The sequence below is a fragment of the Micromys minutus genome (genome assembly GCF_963924665.1).
Source record: "Micromys minutus genome assembly, chromosome: 8".
Classification (NCBI taxonomy): domain Eukaryota; kingdom Metazoa; phylum Chordata; class Mammalia; order Rodentia; family Muridae; genus Micromys; species Micromys minutus.
In genome coordinates, this window is record NC_137977.1 from 64,316,538 (window position 1) to 64,332,242 (window position 15,705).

The 15,705-nt window shown below is 51.2% G+C and overlaps 1 protein-coding gene across 3 annotated transcripts in view; it reads left to right on the forward strand.

Moving 5' to 3' along the window:
* SLC66A2 (solute carrier family 66 member 2) overlaps positions 1-15,426 on the forward strand; it is a 37,073-nt gene extending 21,647 nt beyond the window's left edge. For 2 of the 3 annotated variants that reach the window (XM_080919711.1, XM_080919712.1), the window contains 2 exons: positions 6,172-6,388; positions 14,331-15,426. In XM_080919711.1, coding sequence (XP_080775837.1) covers positions 6,172-6,388; positions 14,331-14,538 — 425 coding nt within the window. In that variant the 3' untranslated portion in view covers positions 14,539-15,426. The remainder of the gene's footprint in view (positions 1-6,171; positions 6,389-14,330) is intronic. The other variant, XM_080919713.1, reaches the window with a different exon arrangement.
* Positions 15,427-15,705: the final 279 nt, after the last annotated feature.

The following is a 15,705-nucleotide window of genomic DNA, read 5'->3' on the forward strand; positions in this document are numbered from 1 at the left end:
GAGGCTGTCCACATGGTTCCGTGTTGTTCTCTCTCAGTGTTGTTTGGGAATAAACTCGGGATGGAGTGTTTCATGTGGCTTACTGTAGGAAGTGAGCGTAGTTCCATAAGACTGCTGGGAAAACAGGAACTTTAAGGCTTCTTTCAAATGAAGGCACCATTTTGGATGGGAAAGCCGTTTATTGTGGTGCTCGCTGGGTCCTTTCTGTTACTTTTGAGCCGTGCTGTCGTGAACTTGAATGGAACTCTTCAGGACAGAGGTGGCTCTCCCATCAGCTACAATGACGGTGACACTGAAGAGTGCTCTGCAGGGTGACAAGTGTGGGCCACTGTACCCCCTCTCTTCTGGCTCATCTCCCCATTGAAGGAAGCCCTGCTAAGGAAAATGTTTCAGGCCAGGCTGACCACGTGGCTGTCAGTGCCGTTGATGGAGAAACATGGAGTTGAGTTGCAAATCCATTAACTGAAATGAAGTGCCCCACTAAAGCGGTCTTCCTGAGGAACACGGTCGGTGCAGGAGAGGTCGGTGAAGATGTGGAAGTTGAGACAGAGGAAGGATGTGAGAAAAAGGGCCGAGTTGGGAAGTGTGTGGTATTTGAGATTCCTGGTGCCCCCGATGATGAAGCAGTTGGGATAGTTCTAGAATTTCAGAGGGTCGAGTCGGCAATTAAAGCGGCTGTTGATCTGAATGGGAGGCATGTTGGTGGAGGGGTGGTTAAAGCATGTTTCTACCATTTGGATAAATTCAGGGTCTTGGGTCTAGCAGGACAAGTTTGATTGTAACTCAACATCACCCCCTTGATCCTTAAAAGAGCTGCAGACTGAGCGATGGCACAGGCATCTGAACTCTTGGATGGACTTTTAAGATACGATTCCTTTTTTATTTTGTGATTTTTAAAAAAAATATATAGTATAAAAATCCTTTAAAAATCAAAAATTAAAGAAAAAATAAAATAAAGGAAAGAAAGGACTCCTGAAACGAGAGCCGGAATCAACAGCGCCTGCAGCCCATGAATAACCAGCACTGCTCACCTCAGCCTCCCTGGCTCTCAGAGGAGCCGCCCCGGTGATGTAGTACCATGACAACCTCATCTGTAACCTCCAGTCTGATGCTGGCCTCGGTGGTTGATTGTTTGGTGCTCCCAGCCCGTTGCCCGGGTCACCCTGTCTGGAAGCTGGGAGAGGGGACTGAATGTGTACAACCTCAGAGCTGCTGCCCAGCCTCCTTGGTGGGCTAGGGCGGCACTCCCAGGTTTTGGGTCTCTGGGCCGTCCTCTGGTGAAGCTGCCCTTGTCTCTTGTGGGTGAGGGCAGTGCTGGGGTGACTAGGGACCGCCAGTTTGGAAGATCATTTCAGCTGTTGTGGGAGGTCTGGGCTGTTACCTTAAAGTCTGTTTATGTCAGTGTGAAAGCTGGGGCCGCATGGGTCGTGTTCCTTCTGTCATCTCTCTGGATGAGCTGCCATGCCCTGGAGGCTTGTGCAGGATTCTTGGGACTTGGAGTTCTACCTCGAAGTCTGAGTTCCGGTGAGCATTAGTGCAGGAAGGAAGGCTGTGCATGAATCTAAACCAGGCTGGCCAGGGTTATACCTTTTTATTTGTTTTCTCAGGCAGGGTTAGGTTTTTGTTGTTGTTGTTGTTGTTGTTTTGTATTAGATTTCATCACCAAGTTAAATTTGAACCATGGTGATTTTTTTTCTTGAGCCATTTGAGGTTGAATGTATTTTCCACAACCACCCAGAATGTTGCTGTCAGCAGGCTTAAGTATCCTCCAAAGAGACCAGATAAGTTGCAGAACACTTTATTGTCACCTCCAGGAGCACCCTGGTCCGCTCTTGACTTTGGTAAACGTGCTGGCCTGTGCTTTTGGCCTTCCGCTGCTCCTGACCTGGGGCTCTAGCTTAGCTGGTTTTCTCACCAGGGATCTGGCCAGGCTGAGGGTTAGAGGCTGGCCTGGGGCCCTCAGAGCAGACAGTCTGAGAAAGATAACTGTCTGGGAATCTCGGGAGATCTGGGCAGATAGTCCTGCTAGGCCGTAGTGAAAGTTCAGACATTGCTGCTGAAGAAACCGAAGGCAGCCAGTGTGTGAGCCACACAGGTGTGGAGTTTTCAACAGTTCATCACAGAAGATGAAAACATCAGGTGCAGCAGTCTGAGCACAGCCTGGACCAAAGCCCATCTCCCAGACAAATGTAGAGAAACCAGTGATGTTACCCCTTGTGTTTATTTAAGAAAACACCTCTCCAATGCAGTCTACACAGACATTGTTGCGCAGACCTAATCTTTGTTCTGAGCCTTTGGAGTCAGGCATGCGCCGTGTTCCATGCTGGTTGGGATGTGTGGTACATGTGCTGGTGGGACCCTGGGAGGAGGAGGAAGAAGAGGAGGAAGAGGAGGAGGAGGAAACATCTCTGTCATAGCTGTCTTAAAGGGGCCTTTGGGATTGAAAATGAGCGTGTTTATGCGACTTGTGGGGAAGGGGCTTGGGAGGGGCTCTACCCTTGTGCTGCCGAGACGGATTCTTCATGAGTTCTGATACTTGCCCATCCAGGGGCAGGGAACTGTGTTTCCTGTTTTCTCTGATTGGTTTGAGATCCTCCTTGATGCCGGTGTCCCCCAGGTGTCCCCCAGGATGGTGAGAGCTGTTCTGGATTGCTGACCCAGAGGTCCGATGACGGCATCCCATGGGATGTTCATTGTGTGGCCTTACTCAGCAGTGCTGGGGACGAGGGGTCAGTGTAAATTGCATCAGATGTGAACTCCTCTTTGCTCTCCCACCTTCACAGACTGAGGGCTTCGTTCCGGGTGGCCAGCTGAGTTCCTGCCATTTCCAGTCCACAGTCCAGACCTGTGTCTCTGCCATAGAGGCATGTGGAACTGCATGGCAGGCCCAAGAAACCTTTCGGGAGCTTGGAGCCTGTGGCTGTGGCCCTCTCGCGATAGTGCTAAGTGCTTTAGGGAACTGGAGAGAAACCTTCTGTGGACCCACTTGCCAGGGGGAGCAGTAAAGCGTTACATGTCCTGCTGTACTGGCATTGGGGTGCTCCATCCTTAAATACCTCACCGGCTTTAACAGCCCAGTCTCCTGAGCCCCTACTTCAAGTTAGTGCCAAGTATCAGCTGCCTCTTCCTGCGTTTCTTCTCAGAGCTCAGTCCTGTGCTGATCTGGGCAGGACCTGACCTGCTACCCTTGATCAGAGCTGTCATTTCTGAGGACTCACTTCCAAAGTAGAGGGCCCTGTACCTTGTTCCTCACTAGTTCTGGGGTTCGCTCTGCCCTTTAAATGTTTAGTTGTCATTGGCTTAAACTCTAGGTGGGGAGCTGAGAGAACCCAGACCCCTAACTGCCAGGGTTCCTGATACTGCAGAGGACGTGGTGGTCCGCTCTCTGGAGAATGTGATTTCTTCTTTCCTTGCTCCTAAGGGAGTGGGAAGGTTTTGCCTGAATTGGCACAGACAAGCCACACGAGGGCGCTGGCATGCTGCCGTAGGAACACAGATTGTATAAAACAGGCAACTAAAGTTGCCCCAGGTAACCATGGGGCCTCAAGGTGGTATCCACCACTGCCCCAGAGATGGGCAGTTAAGGGAAAACAAAAACAAAGCCCTGGTCTGGGCTTGGTTTCTTTCTGCTCTCATGCTGTGATGGGCCCAGGGTCTTCTTTTCCTCCTCACACTGTGTTAGGGCTACTGTGACATCTGGGGTTCCAGGAGGGGTTGTTGGGTTTTCTTCCATGTGTTTGTTGACCACTTTCTGTCTATTCCTTTTGCCTGTTTAGTCATCGGGCCTTCCATCCTGTTGTACTTCATAGATTCAGAAGGACATTAAGGGCTTTCAGACGTGTTTGTCTTAGGTTGTTCATGTGTAAGTGTCCTGCAGAGCTCTCTACCTTTCTGGCTTCAGGAGGAAACTTGGGATGCTGTGTCTTCCCCATTATCTCTCCATATCTTCTCACCGCCTTTCAGGAACCGGGTGTCCTGGGAGCCATGCTTGTCCCTCATCTGCCCCTTGCCACCTGCTGTCGAAGGGCTGCCCCTGGTGTCCAGGTCCCAGTCACTACACGCCACATGTGACGATGTTGCACTGTGCTGATGGCCTCTTTCCTGTGCTCTGTTGGGAATCTGTCTCTGAGGGTCAGATCAGCACTCCCTGAAGGTGCTGGGCCACACAAGAGTCAGTGCGTGGGCCCCTGAAGTGCAGGGCGGCTCTGCTTGCTCCCGCTCCCCCAAAGAAGCTCCTTTCGGGGCTGGGCTTCTCACCTGAGGGGCCAGTGCCTGCTCCTCAGGCCATGATCAGGGTGTATTGTGTCTAGGCTAGACCAGCATCAAGAAGGCTCAGAACTGGCAAGTGGAGATAAAACTAAGCATAGTCCGTGGGCGAAGGTGACACTTCCATTCCCTCTCACGTGGATCTGGCCCTGTAGTAGGCCCTGAGTCAAATTTCACTGATGTATTGGTAGCACATTCAGGCCTTTGAACCAAATACCTGTTGCTGAGTCTGGGGATAGGGGGACCCCAGAGACCCAAACTCAGGAAGGCAGCTCTTAGTTGTAGAGTTTCTCCTGGGGCCGGGCTTTAGTGAGACTTGTGCTCTCTGACAGGGTGACTCCTTTGTGTCTCCTAAACCAGTAAGTGGAGTGGCCATGGGGGCAACATCTTGCCTGGCTAGGAAGCATGTAATAATAAAATTCCATTGATCTGGGTAACCTGCTCTCTGCTCACTTGGGGTTTCCCCAGGCTACTCCTTCTTTTGTCCTGACCTAATCCCTAGAAACAAACAAACAAGCAAACAAAATAGCTTCCTTAGATAAGTAGAATCCTTGAGTAGGAATGGCCTCTGTGTGTGTTTGTGTGTGTGTGTGTGAGTTGTCTGAGTAATTGGAAGTTAGACACTCCCACCCCTCTACCCCTTGAACACACACACACTTTTTAATGTGAGCCACACCAGCGCGTCCTGATTTCTTCTGGAGCCGAGGGAAATGGAAACCTCATTCAGATTTGCAGTTCAGATGCAGAGATGCTGACACAGGGCAGGCCGGGCCTCTGAAAACCCCACGCCTGCAGATTTACTGCAATTCGTCTAGTTTTCATTACAAACAAGGACACCAGGCCAATGACTTGTTAACTGTTTTCCTTACTAATGGCTGTATTCAGTGGGCTGGGGTGTAGCTCATTGGTAGAGCACTTTCCTAGCCTGTGTGAGAACCTTTTCTTTCCCAGCCTCTGAAGTAAAACAACAAAAATAGAAAAGAAAAAGAAAAAAGCCATATGTAGAAGACTTTAGTGTCTCTGGCATCTCTTGGCTCTGCCCACCTACACCGGCTGGAATTTCCTGTCTTGTACTTGTGATCTAAGAGCCAGGTCAGGCATAGTCACGTGGCACCCTCTTGTTCAACAGGTTCCCTTCTCTTCAGAAGCGTCCATGGTCTCTGGAATATTCATCTGCCGAAGTGACATTTAATTCATTCCCATCATTGCTGGTGAATATTCCAGAGACTCCATCCTCAGGTCACATGGGCTGTGGTGCTGGTGAGCAAGTATTTAGTAATAGTGCTGAGTGCTGACTGGGTCCCTCTCATGGGCTAAAAACAGTTAAGACTTGTAGGACGGATCCATTAACCCCCAGATCAGTCCCAGGAGGTGGCTTCATTCACTGGAGTAGGTGGAGACACATTGTTAACCAGACTTACAGAGGACAGAGCTGTCGCTCTAACCCAGGCATCAGATTCCGGAGGCTGTGGTACACTCTGTGTTCCTTCCTAGGACTACCGGAATTAACCTAAAGGATATCTGATACCAAGAATCCTTAGAATTCCTTCTGTTGGAATGCTCTCATCTGCCCACACTGACCACACTGCTTGCATCTCCTCTGCACGGACTCGCTTGCTCCCGTCTCTTCTCACTGAATTGAACTATCCACACCTCCCACACTGACTTGGACTCACTCACTTCCCCCCACACCGGCCGTGACCTGTCCGTACCTCTTCACCACACTAACCATGGCCCAGCCATTCATCTCTGCTTACAACGGCCTTGCCCATGGTTCAACTCCCTACGCTGACTGGACCTGCCCACACCTTGTTGGTATCTACCCCCCAACCCCCCCCCCCCCCCCCCGCCAACTATAGTTTGCTCACCCAACTGAGGCGCCTCTCTCTCTCCCTCTCCCTCCAGACTTTGACCCTCATCAGTTCTGGCACTGGAGTAGCTTTGCAGACTATGTGCAGTGTGTCCTGGCCTTCACAGGGGTGGCAGGCTACATCACCTACCTGTCCATCGACTCGGCTCTGTTTGTGGAGACGTTGGGCTTCCTGGCGGTGCTGACGGAAGCCATGCTGGGTGTGCCGCAGCTGTATCGGAACTACCGCCACCGCTCCACAGAGGGCATGAGGTAGGGGTGTTCCTGTGAGGTCCCCACACTCTGACAGTGTGGGGGGGAAATGATATTGCTTAAGCACACTGGGCCTTTGACCTCTTGTCTAAGAAGATACGTTTCAATGGGGCTGGGGAAGGAAGTGGAAACCTTCTGTGGAGCCCATGGCCCATCAGGAGCTGCAGCGATTGCAGGACCCAGGATTGAGGAACGTGGCACCCTTACACCTGGATGTGACAGGGCATTTGACCCTGCCAAAAGTACCCCGATGATGGCTTTTCCACAGTGGGACTCGCCATGGCCTACCAAAGCTACAGTGTCTGGCAGATGAGGATAGGCTGTTGTCAGGATCCTACTAAGAAGTGTCTGGAGACATCTGTCTAGCACAGGACGGTTCCCGTAGACCACTGGGAAGTCTTGAAGAAAGCAGAAGTTTGCTCAGCACAGGTCAACTGGTGAGGAGAAGGGAAGAGCACAGCCATGCGTTCAATTTGGCACCATCCCTTTTTTTTTTTGTTGTTGTTGTTTTTTGAAGATTTATTTATTTATTTTATGTATATGAGACACTGTGGCTGTCTTCAGACACAGCAGAAAAGGGCATCAGATCTCATTACAGACGGTTGTGAGTCACCATGTGGTTGCTGGGAATTGAACTCAGGGCCTTTGGAAGAGCAGTCAGTGCTCTGAGCCACTGAGCCATCTCTCCAGCCCATTTGGCACCATCCTTAGGGAAGCCGTTTGACTTCACACTGAGAGCCTGTCTGCTTCTCAGAAATCCCACGCACTCTGAGACTCCATCCTGCTTCTCCCCCAGGTCCTGTCCACTTCTCCCTACCCACTCACTAAAGTCCACCCCACCTCTGGTGGCCCCCTTTGTCTGAAGAGTCGTGGCACCCTTGTGCACCCTTGTGTGCCCTGCTGATATTTTGTCATCAGCGGAATCACAGGTTTCTGCTTTGCTAAGAAAAGCGGGTCCTGGTAAGAAGGGACAGGCAGTGTTAGTGCACAGGGTTGGGGTCATGCCGGATACCAGGTTTTAATATCCCTCTGTTCTTTTTATGGGATGCAGGGTTGTAGGGAAGATGCTTGTGTGTGCTCATAGGTACAAGTGTGAGGTGTAGACATAGTGTGAGATGCTTACATAGGAAGGGCAGAGATGGGCTGGCAGTTGTGACCATAGTAGATCACATTTCCCTTGTGAGGATGGGCGGAGCCCTGAATTGGGTCTGGATTTATTTATTCATTTATTTTTACATCTGGTGGAGCTGGAGCCATGAGGATCCCTCTGGTTTGGGGCTGGTGCGTGTGCCGGAGAAAGCCAGCTCTGGGTCCACTCAGTGCAGATCACGGAGGAAAGCCACAGGGTGATTTCTGGAGGCCCATTAACTTGTTCCAAAACTTAAGTTTTAGGCGAGCCATTTTCAGCTGAGAGCAGAGATGTTTCAGAGTCGGCGGTGTGGAGCCAAGGAGAGAAGGAGCCAGTGTTTGGAGATGTGAGGGCACGTCTAGGGTCAGCTGCTAGGCACCTTCATGCTCACAAAGGCATTTCCTGACCAAGCTCCCAATACCACAGGGCTGGTGCCCTTATTTACTGGGCTTGACCACCTGGAATCCTACTTGGGGATGTCTCAGGCCCTACCGGGTCCCTGCCTTCTTGGGGGTGTGCTGGGCTACCATGGATCTATGGGATGGCGACTCTTGAAGCCACGGAAGGTGCCATTTCAAATAAACTTGATAATGTGCAGGTACTTTGTGTGATTGATTGAAAATGGGTTTAAGACGTGTGAGCATGCACGGACACTTCAGAGTGTGCACACAAGGACCAGAGGCTTCTGGAAATAAGGTTGTGTAGATTTTAATCCTCGTCTCTAAGGACCTGCTCATGCCATTGCATTGCGATGGGAGAAATCTACATTGGACTTTACGGTCTAAGTGAACCTTATGTTTAGATTCCTGGGGCTGGGGGTGGCGTGTTCCTTTCTGACTAATTTTAGTAGCTAGCCTCAGAACAGATTTCCTGGAAAGTCTTACTCTACTGTGCACATGTGTACAGATGAGCACACGCACACACACATCTACGCATGCACACACACATTTCCCAGCTTCAGGCTGCTGTTCAAGATGATTTTGAATAATTTCCTTCCTGAAAAATATTAACCGGCTGCATCTTTGGAGCCGGTGCTGAATGATGCCGCTTTGGGAATAGCTTTACTAATTAATGCAGCAGACAAGGCAGATCCCGTGTGTGTGTGTGTGTGTGTGTGTGTGTGTGTGTGTGTGTGTGTGTGTGTGTGTGTGTGTGTTGGGGTGGTGTGAGTGTGTGGGGGCGGGGAGGTGTTTGCATTCTTCTTCCTCCAGGTTTTACTAGAACTGAAGGCTGTTCCCTAACAAGTAATTACTGGAGGGTGGGGGTGGGTGTAAACGAGGGAGGAAGCCAAGCCTTAGGCAGCACAGTGAAGGGGGGAGGAAGTAGCTGTGAAAGGCACTGGAAACTCAGGATGGGGAGGGCAAGGCATGGCAGAATCTGGCAAGGGAGGGCTAGTGAGGAAGGCAGGGCCTTTGCGAGCAGGGATGGAGGCAGTGTGATAACGGGATTGAGAAGGAGGCTGACACGCTTAGTCCATGGACCATGGATGGAGGCAGAGTTTCAGGTCCCTGAACCAGGCCACTCTGTGGGATCCAGTTGGAACTCTGGGCTCTCTTGCCATAGTGAGAGGCTCCCAGAAACGGGGCTTTGCTTAGCCTGTGCTCATACAGATCTAGCTATGGTACCCGGAGCTGGCCCTCACATTCATAGCCTTTTGGGAAACCCAGCACGCTTCTTCTAGGACATGTCTTGGTCACTACCAGACCTCTACTGTCAACCTGTGCTGTTTGCTCTGGGAGGAATGCTTCTCATAGTGCCCAGAGCAGAAAGGCTGGGTCCACCCTGGCTAGGTACTTTGCTTACAGAGTACCCCGTGGGGCATGTTGGGACGCGCACAGGCTCTGGAAGTAGCATTATATTCTAATTTTAGCAGCATCTCTCCATAAAGGTTAAGAAACTTGAACTCATTAGCAGCCTTGCCCTTCTGACCCAGACTTCTCCACACTGCTTACTTGCTGTCTGTCTTTCCTGATTTGCCTGTTCTGGTCATTACTTGTCTGTGGAATCATACACCGTGGAACCTTCTGGGTGTGACCTGAGCATCGTTCCTTTCTACGGCCTCATGATACGGATGTTCCAGATGTTTCTCTGTCTTCAGCTGACTCGTGCTGATTTCATGGGTTAGTTCTTCCGGACATACTGTGCTTTCTTTTATAGAGAAAGCATGTAGGCATAGCATGGCCAGGTCACGTGATCTCCTGTGGCACTGCCAGCCTGTATTCCAGGGAACATTTTCACATTCCACTAGTTGTACAGGGTGGGGGTTTGGGAGGTAGGGTGGGGTGGGGGTGGGGGTAGGTATCTGTGTGTGTGTGTGTGTGTGTGTGTATGTATGTGTATGTGTGTGTATGTGTATGTGTGTGTATGTATGTGTGTGTGTATGTGTGTGTATATATGTGTGTGTGTGTGTGTGTGTGTTTTGTCCTAATTCCCCATAGCTGCTCTTATTTGCTGTTTAGTTCCAACACCCCAGTGGGTGTGAAGTGCTTGGCTCAGGATGGTTTGGTTTGCATCTCACTGATACTTAAAAATGACAATGAACATCTCCCATGGACCTAGCTCTGTCCTCCAAGAAGTATCTTTTCAAGATCTCTGCCTATTTTAAAAATGTGCCGTTTGTAGTGTTTTATTACTGAATAGTAAGAATAAAAAAAAATTCTGTTTAGGGTATTAGAGCCCCATCAAATATATGATTTATAAATATTTCTCATACATCCCACTCAGGCTTATTTTCCTACTTTTTCGGTTGTCCGCTTAACACCTAAGCTTCAATCTAGGGGTAGGGATGGCTCAGTGGGTAGTGTGTTTGCCTAGCAAGCTCTGGAGGTTTGATCCGCAGCACCACATAAACTAGGTATGGGGTATGCACCTGTAACCCTAGCATTTAGGAGGTAGAGACAGGAGGATTATGAATTCAAGGTCATCCCCAGCTATGCTGGGAATGTAAGGGCTGCCTAGGATACTTAAGACGCTGTCTCCAACAAACAAAAAGCTTTCAGCTCTAAATACGTTTTGTGTATCTGCTTTCCCCGTGTCTCATCTAAGAGAATGTTGGCTAACCCAGGTTACCAATGGGACATGATTTGGGTGGCTTTTGGCCTTGGGGGCGGGGCTTTTGTCAGTAGTCCTGGTGACTTGGTCCTGGGCTGAGGTCAGCGTGGTCAGCGTGCCAGTGAGCTGAGGCTGGAAGGGGAGCCAAGCAGGTGCAGCAGTTGGCTTTTCTGTCCCGGGTGCCAGAGAGAGACATTCCTGTGGCTGCCCAGGACAAGGATGAGATGAGGAGGTATTTTAAGAGCAGTGATCTGGCAGCCTGGTTGGGGAGAGAAATTCTGGAGCCAAGAGTGAGATCATGGGAGCCCAGATTAAGACGGTGAGGGCCAGGAGGGGTCAGTGAGGAGGCCCGCTGAAGAGACGGACGTCAGCACTGGGCAAAGTCAGGAGAGGGATGGAGAGAGAAGTACAGCCATGCCTGGCCACCAGCTACAGTGTGATCTTGGTGCTCCACACACACACTGACTCCACTGCAGGCTCACAGCTGAGAGAGCAGAGATCCTGAACTATGGGAAGCTCTTGGTTAGACCCTCCGCCCAAGGAGGAGAGAATAACTTGGGGTGTGGTGTATTTCACCACACCCCATATCCCCAGACTACCCTTGAGCTTTTCTTTCATTTGCTTGAGACAGTTTCTCTATGTAGTTCTAGGATTTGGTATGTAGACCAAGCTGGCCTCGAACTCATAGAGATCCACTTGCCTCTGCCTCTCAAGTACTAGGATTAAAGGCATGAGCCACCATGCCTGGCCGAATGAACATTTGATCCTCCTGCCTGGGCCTCCGGAGTGCTGGGATCTCAGGGGCGGCGATTACTGTTTGCTCTTGAGGATGGCACGGACGAGGGGTGTCCTGGGATGGAGGAGAACCTGTGCCCATTGCCTCAGAGCAAACCAACCAGTAACCGTCCCAGGAAGCAGATTTGAGTCTGTCCTGTGTACGAAGCCCTGTATCCTCCGGTGTGTGACTCTGGTCCCCTTTCCTTCTGCCCGTTCTCTGAGCAATTCAGAGCATGTCAGGCCCTCAGCATGGTTAGATTCCCGTCCTGGGAACAGAATGGCGTTGACGTTACCAACGAGCTATCTTTCCCAGAGGATGGAGGCTGTCTGAAGGAAGAACCTAGGTGGCTAAGAATATCTGTCACTGGGTAGTGTCGTGCTCCGGCCGTTACTTCATGTCTGCATTTGCTGTTACAGACACAACTATGTACTTGGGGCCAATGGGATGTTAACAGTAAGGGCCTGGGCAGGTGGCCTGGACAGGGACAGGTGGTCTGGGACACAGGACTACAGCTGTGTGTCCCCTGTGCTGGGGACCTGTGTCTGCCAGACTTGGGAGTCAAGTCCAAGTGACCCCACCCCCATTAATACAACACTGGGTGAATTATCGAAGCATCCTCTCCCCGTGTCTAACTGGGTCACGTAGGTCACCTCGGCTTGTTCTGTCTGAGCAAATGCTCACCAGGCATCCGTGGTCACCTGTTTTTTGTTTTGTTTTATTTTTGTTGGTTTGCTTCAAATCTACACAAGTCCTTGTACAGCCCAGGTCTGACCAGGGCTTTGAGCCACTGACTGTAAGGCTGGAACCTCTGTTTTTGATAAGGGTACAGACATGACTGTCCAGGCATTTTCTGAGGGTCTGGACAGGCATGGCTATTGCAGGGGCCTTCCGGAAGTTTGGAGGGTATGGCCGTCTGTCCTAGGGGAGTCCTGGGCTCTGTTTGAGAGGTAATAAATCAGATGCAGCCACCTAAGCAGTGGAGGGACCCAGCCCTCTCTACATGCTTTGCTCCTTGGTTGAGGGACTGAAGCTCAGGTGTGAGGTTGTTGCACAGGTGACTCACCAAGACCCATATTTTGTCCCCAGCACCCCTGTCAACCACCCTGGGTGTTCTGAGCCCAACGGTGTGGCTCCTCCTGATTTAAAAATGAGAACTAAAAGCCTCTTTCTGGGCTTCACTCTCCTAGAAGACCCTGTGGACATTGTTTTCTGTTGACTTAGTGTTGTTGGATTATGAGGGCAACTGTCACCTGAGGGGTGAACTCTGGGGCCCCTGACCCCTAGGGTCACGCAGACTGGTTCTGTCCACCCGCAGCCTCAGACTTGTCCAATGAAACACCAGCCAATGGTAACCTCCATGTGACCCCACGTTTGCATGCTCTTCAGTGTTCCTTTACCTGGTTGTGTATGTGTGTGGTGTCTTCTCCAGTAACGTGATTTGTTTGTTCTGAGGCAAAGTCTTGTAGCCGAGGCTGGTCTTTGAATTCCCTATCCGGTCTCTACCACCCCAATTGCCACCACACATGGCATCAGTAAGGTTTTAGAATAAGAGGACATTAAAGTTAAATGACAACTTAGCCATTGCTTAAGTTACAGTTAAGTGTAGTAACAGAACACTTCCTAAGTGTTAAAGAAACCCCCAGGAGGAGCCGCAGATGGAGTAGAGGACCTGGGCGCAACATTCTGTGGCATTTCCGTGTTCAGATCTCCAGAGCCTTGGCTGTGGTGGTTAACCGATCAGCTCAGCAGGGTCTAGAGTCACCTAGGAGACAGACTTCTTGGCATGTCTATAAGGGAGTTTTTAGATGGAGGTAGAGAGATCCACCCTCACTGTGGACAGCTGGGGTCCTGGGAAGGATAAACAGGAAGAAGCAAGCTGAGGACAGGCATTTTTCTCCTGCTTCCCAAATAGGGACAGGGACTAGCTCTCGCTCTCTCTCTCTTCCCCCTCCCCTCTCTCGCTGCTATGCCATGCCCTTCCCAAACTGTGAGTCAAATGAACCGTTCCATGGATTGCTCTTGTCCGGTACTTTATCACTGTAAAAAGTACAGTGTCTAACACAAGCCTCGGAGTGGGCTAACTGAGCTCTTCCCTATCACTAGAGTTTCCTCAGAGCACACTCAGGCTCTGGGGCAGGCACTTCTCATAAGCCAGGTGTGTAAATGCAGGACCATGAGACAAGGGTGTGCTGCTCCCTTTGTTCTGGGGTACCTGAGCTACAGCACTGGGATTAGCAGAGAGGGAGGGAGGGACGGACATTTCAGGAAGGAGTAAGCTGGTGGCCCCAAGAGGAGAGGAAGCTTGGATACTGCAGGGAGGTGGCCAGAGACAGTGGCTGTGTCTCCAGCTTGTGGGATTTGTCCTCTGTATTGTGCCATACGCTGCAGCCTCCACACGCGGGCTGCATGTAGTTTTAGCGATACAGGCTTATTTTGCTGAGAAAGCTCGGCTTCTTTGCACCCATGTTGCAGGAAAACAGTTATGTATGTGGCCCCTAATGCCATGCGTGAGAACAAGGGACATGTGGGACAATGGGCGTGATTCTGTTTCACTTAGAACTCTCTCTCTCTCAGGGAGGTCCCAGGATAGCTACTTTCTGCTTGGTGGGTTGTCTCTGCCTTCTCTATTCCCCTCCCATCTGCAGAACCCAGTGTGGGGATCCACTAGGCCAGGCTGAAGAGCCCTGGAGTCCTGGCTTCCCCAGATACCAACCCTTGTGGCTGTCTATAATCAGACCATTCTTGGGGCCTTGTTAGAGCCATGGTCTGACCCATGGGGGTCAGGACTCCCTGGTCCTGGAGTGAGATAGACTGTCCTAGGTGGCGGGTTGGACAGGCCTGGGTCACGGTGTTCCATTTCCTTATGTGGCCTCCTTTTCTTAATGTGCCCACTAATCCTTTGGGTCACCGTATTGACCTCTGTACATATCCCTGTTCTTGGGTCAACCCTGACTGCCCCTGACTGCCCCTTTCTGTTCTTGCAGCCTCAAGATGGTGCTCATGTGGACAAGTGGTGACACCTTCAAGACAGCCTACTTCTTGCTCAACGGCGCACCTCTGCAGTTCTCGGTCTGTGGTCTACTGCAGGTCATGGTGGACCTAGCCATCCTGGGGCAGGCCTATGCCTTTGCTCACCACCCCCAGAAGCCAGCGCCCCATGCCGTGCACCCTGGCAGTGCCAAGGCTCTCTGAGGACTCTAGGGAGGACAAGGACATGTGGCCAACCAGCCGCGGGTGCTGAATCCAAATCTATGCTTCTGCACCAGGGAGATTGGCCCTGTGCGCTCCACAGATGGGCTGGGTGTAGGCAGAGATTGAGTGCTGTGTCCCTGCCAGCCTTCAGGTAGGGGACTCAGGGTCAGTGGAGCTAGGGCTGGCTCTGTGTTTTCGTGGTGATAGAGAAGGCAGGTGTCTTTCCTTACCTCCTCCAGAAAAACAGTGACCTGATCCTGAAATAGGTTCATGCCACTGAGCAAGATGGCAGGCGCAGCCAGCAGCTGAGTTCCTTCCTCTCAGCCAGCTGCCCTCAGTTGAGCCCCTGGTCTCCCAGCAGAGCTGGTGGCACTCTGGACAGCATGTAATCGTGGCTGCAGGTGGCTTGTCTGTCGTCAAGTTCTGCCCTGTCCTGCCCTTACATGCTACGGGTATGTCTACAGCACCTGGAGTAGATAGATGGAAGCCACTGGCCTGACACTGGTCGCAGTGTATTTTGCTCCTCTTTGAGCTTTATCATGAGATCCTGTTACGCTTGGCAGCCTTGTGCTGCCCTGGCTGGCTCCTGGGTCCAGAATGTTCTAGATGTTTCTATATGACAGTACCTTCCCTTCTGCTGGGCAGAAGAACTTCTTGTGCACACGACGGTATCATCCACTTAGCACAATGGCTCTGCCGGTCACGGTGGCTCGCCAGATTGTCAAGGAGTCCACGCCGGGCCACCTTCAATCTTCCCTGGGATGTTCTAAGTGTGTGAGTGGGATTCTTGCTTACTCTCTGGCCCGGAAGATGCTTGTAAGATGTTTATTTTTTAAAAAAAACGAAGGGAGATCTCTGTAGTGGTAATTACCTCCAAAATAAATGCCATCGATGGCAGTCCCAGCTGCTGAATGAAAACGCTCCATGTGGTGTATATGAGTCAGTAAACAGCATGTGGGTCCAGGAGGGAGGATGGAATCTCAGCGGGTGGGCAGGGCAGGAGGCGGGGAGGTGTTGGGTGGAGGGTTTTGGTACAAGTAGTGGCTGGGGACACGGAAGCTGGTTGGGGTTCTGGTGGGGGATTCAGGGATGCATTGGGTCGAAAGGCTGGTGTAGCTCTTAGGGATGTGGTCCAGGTCTGGGTGGATGAAGGCATCTTTCTGGCAA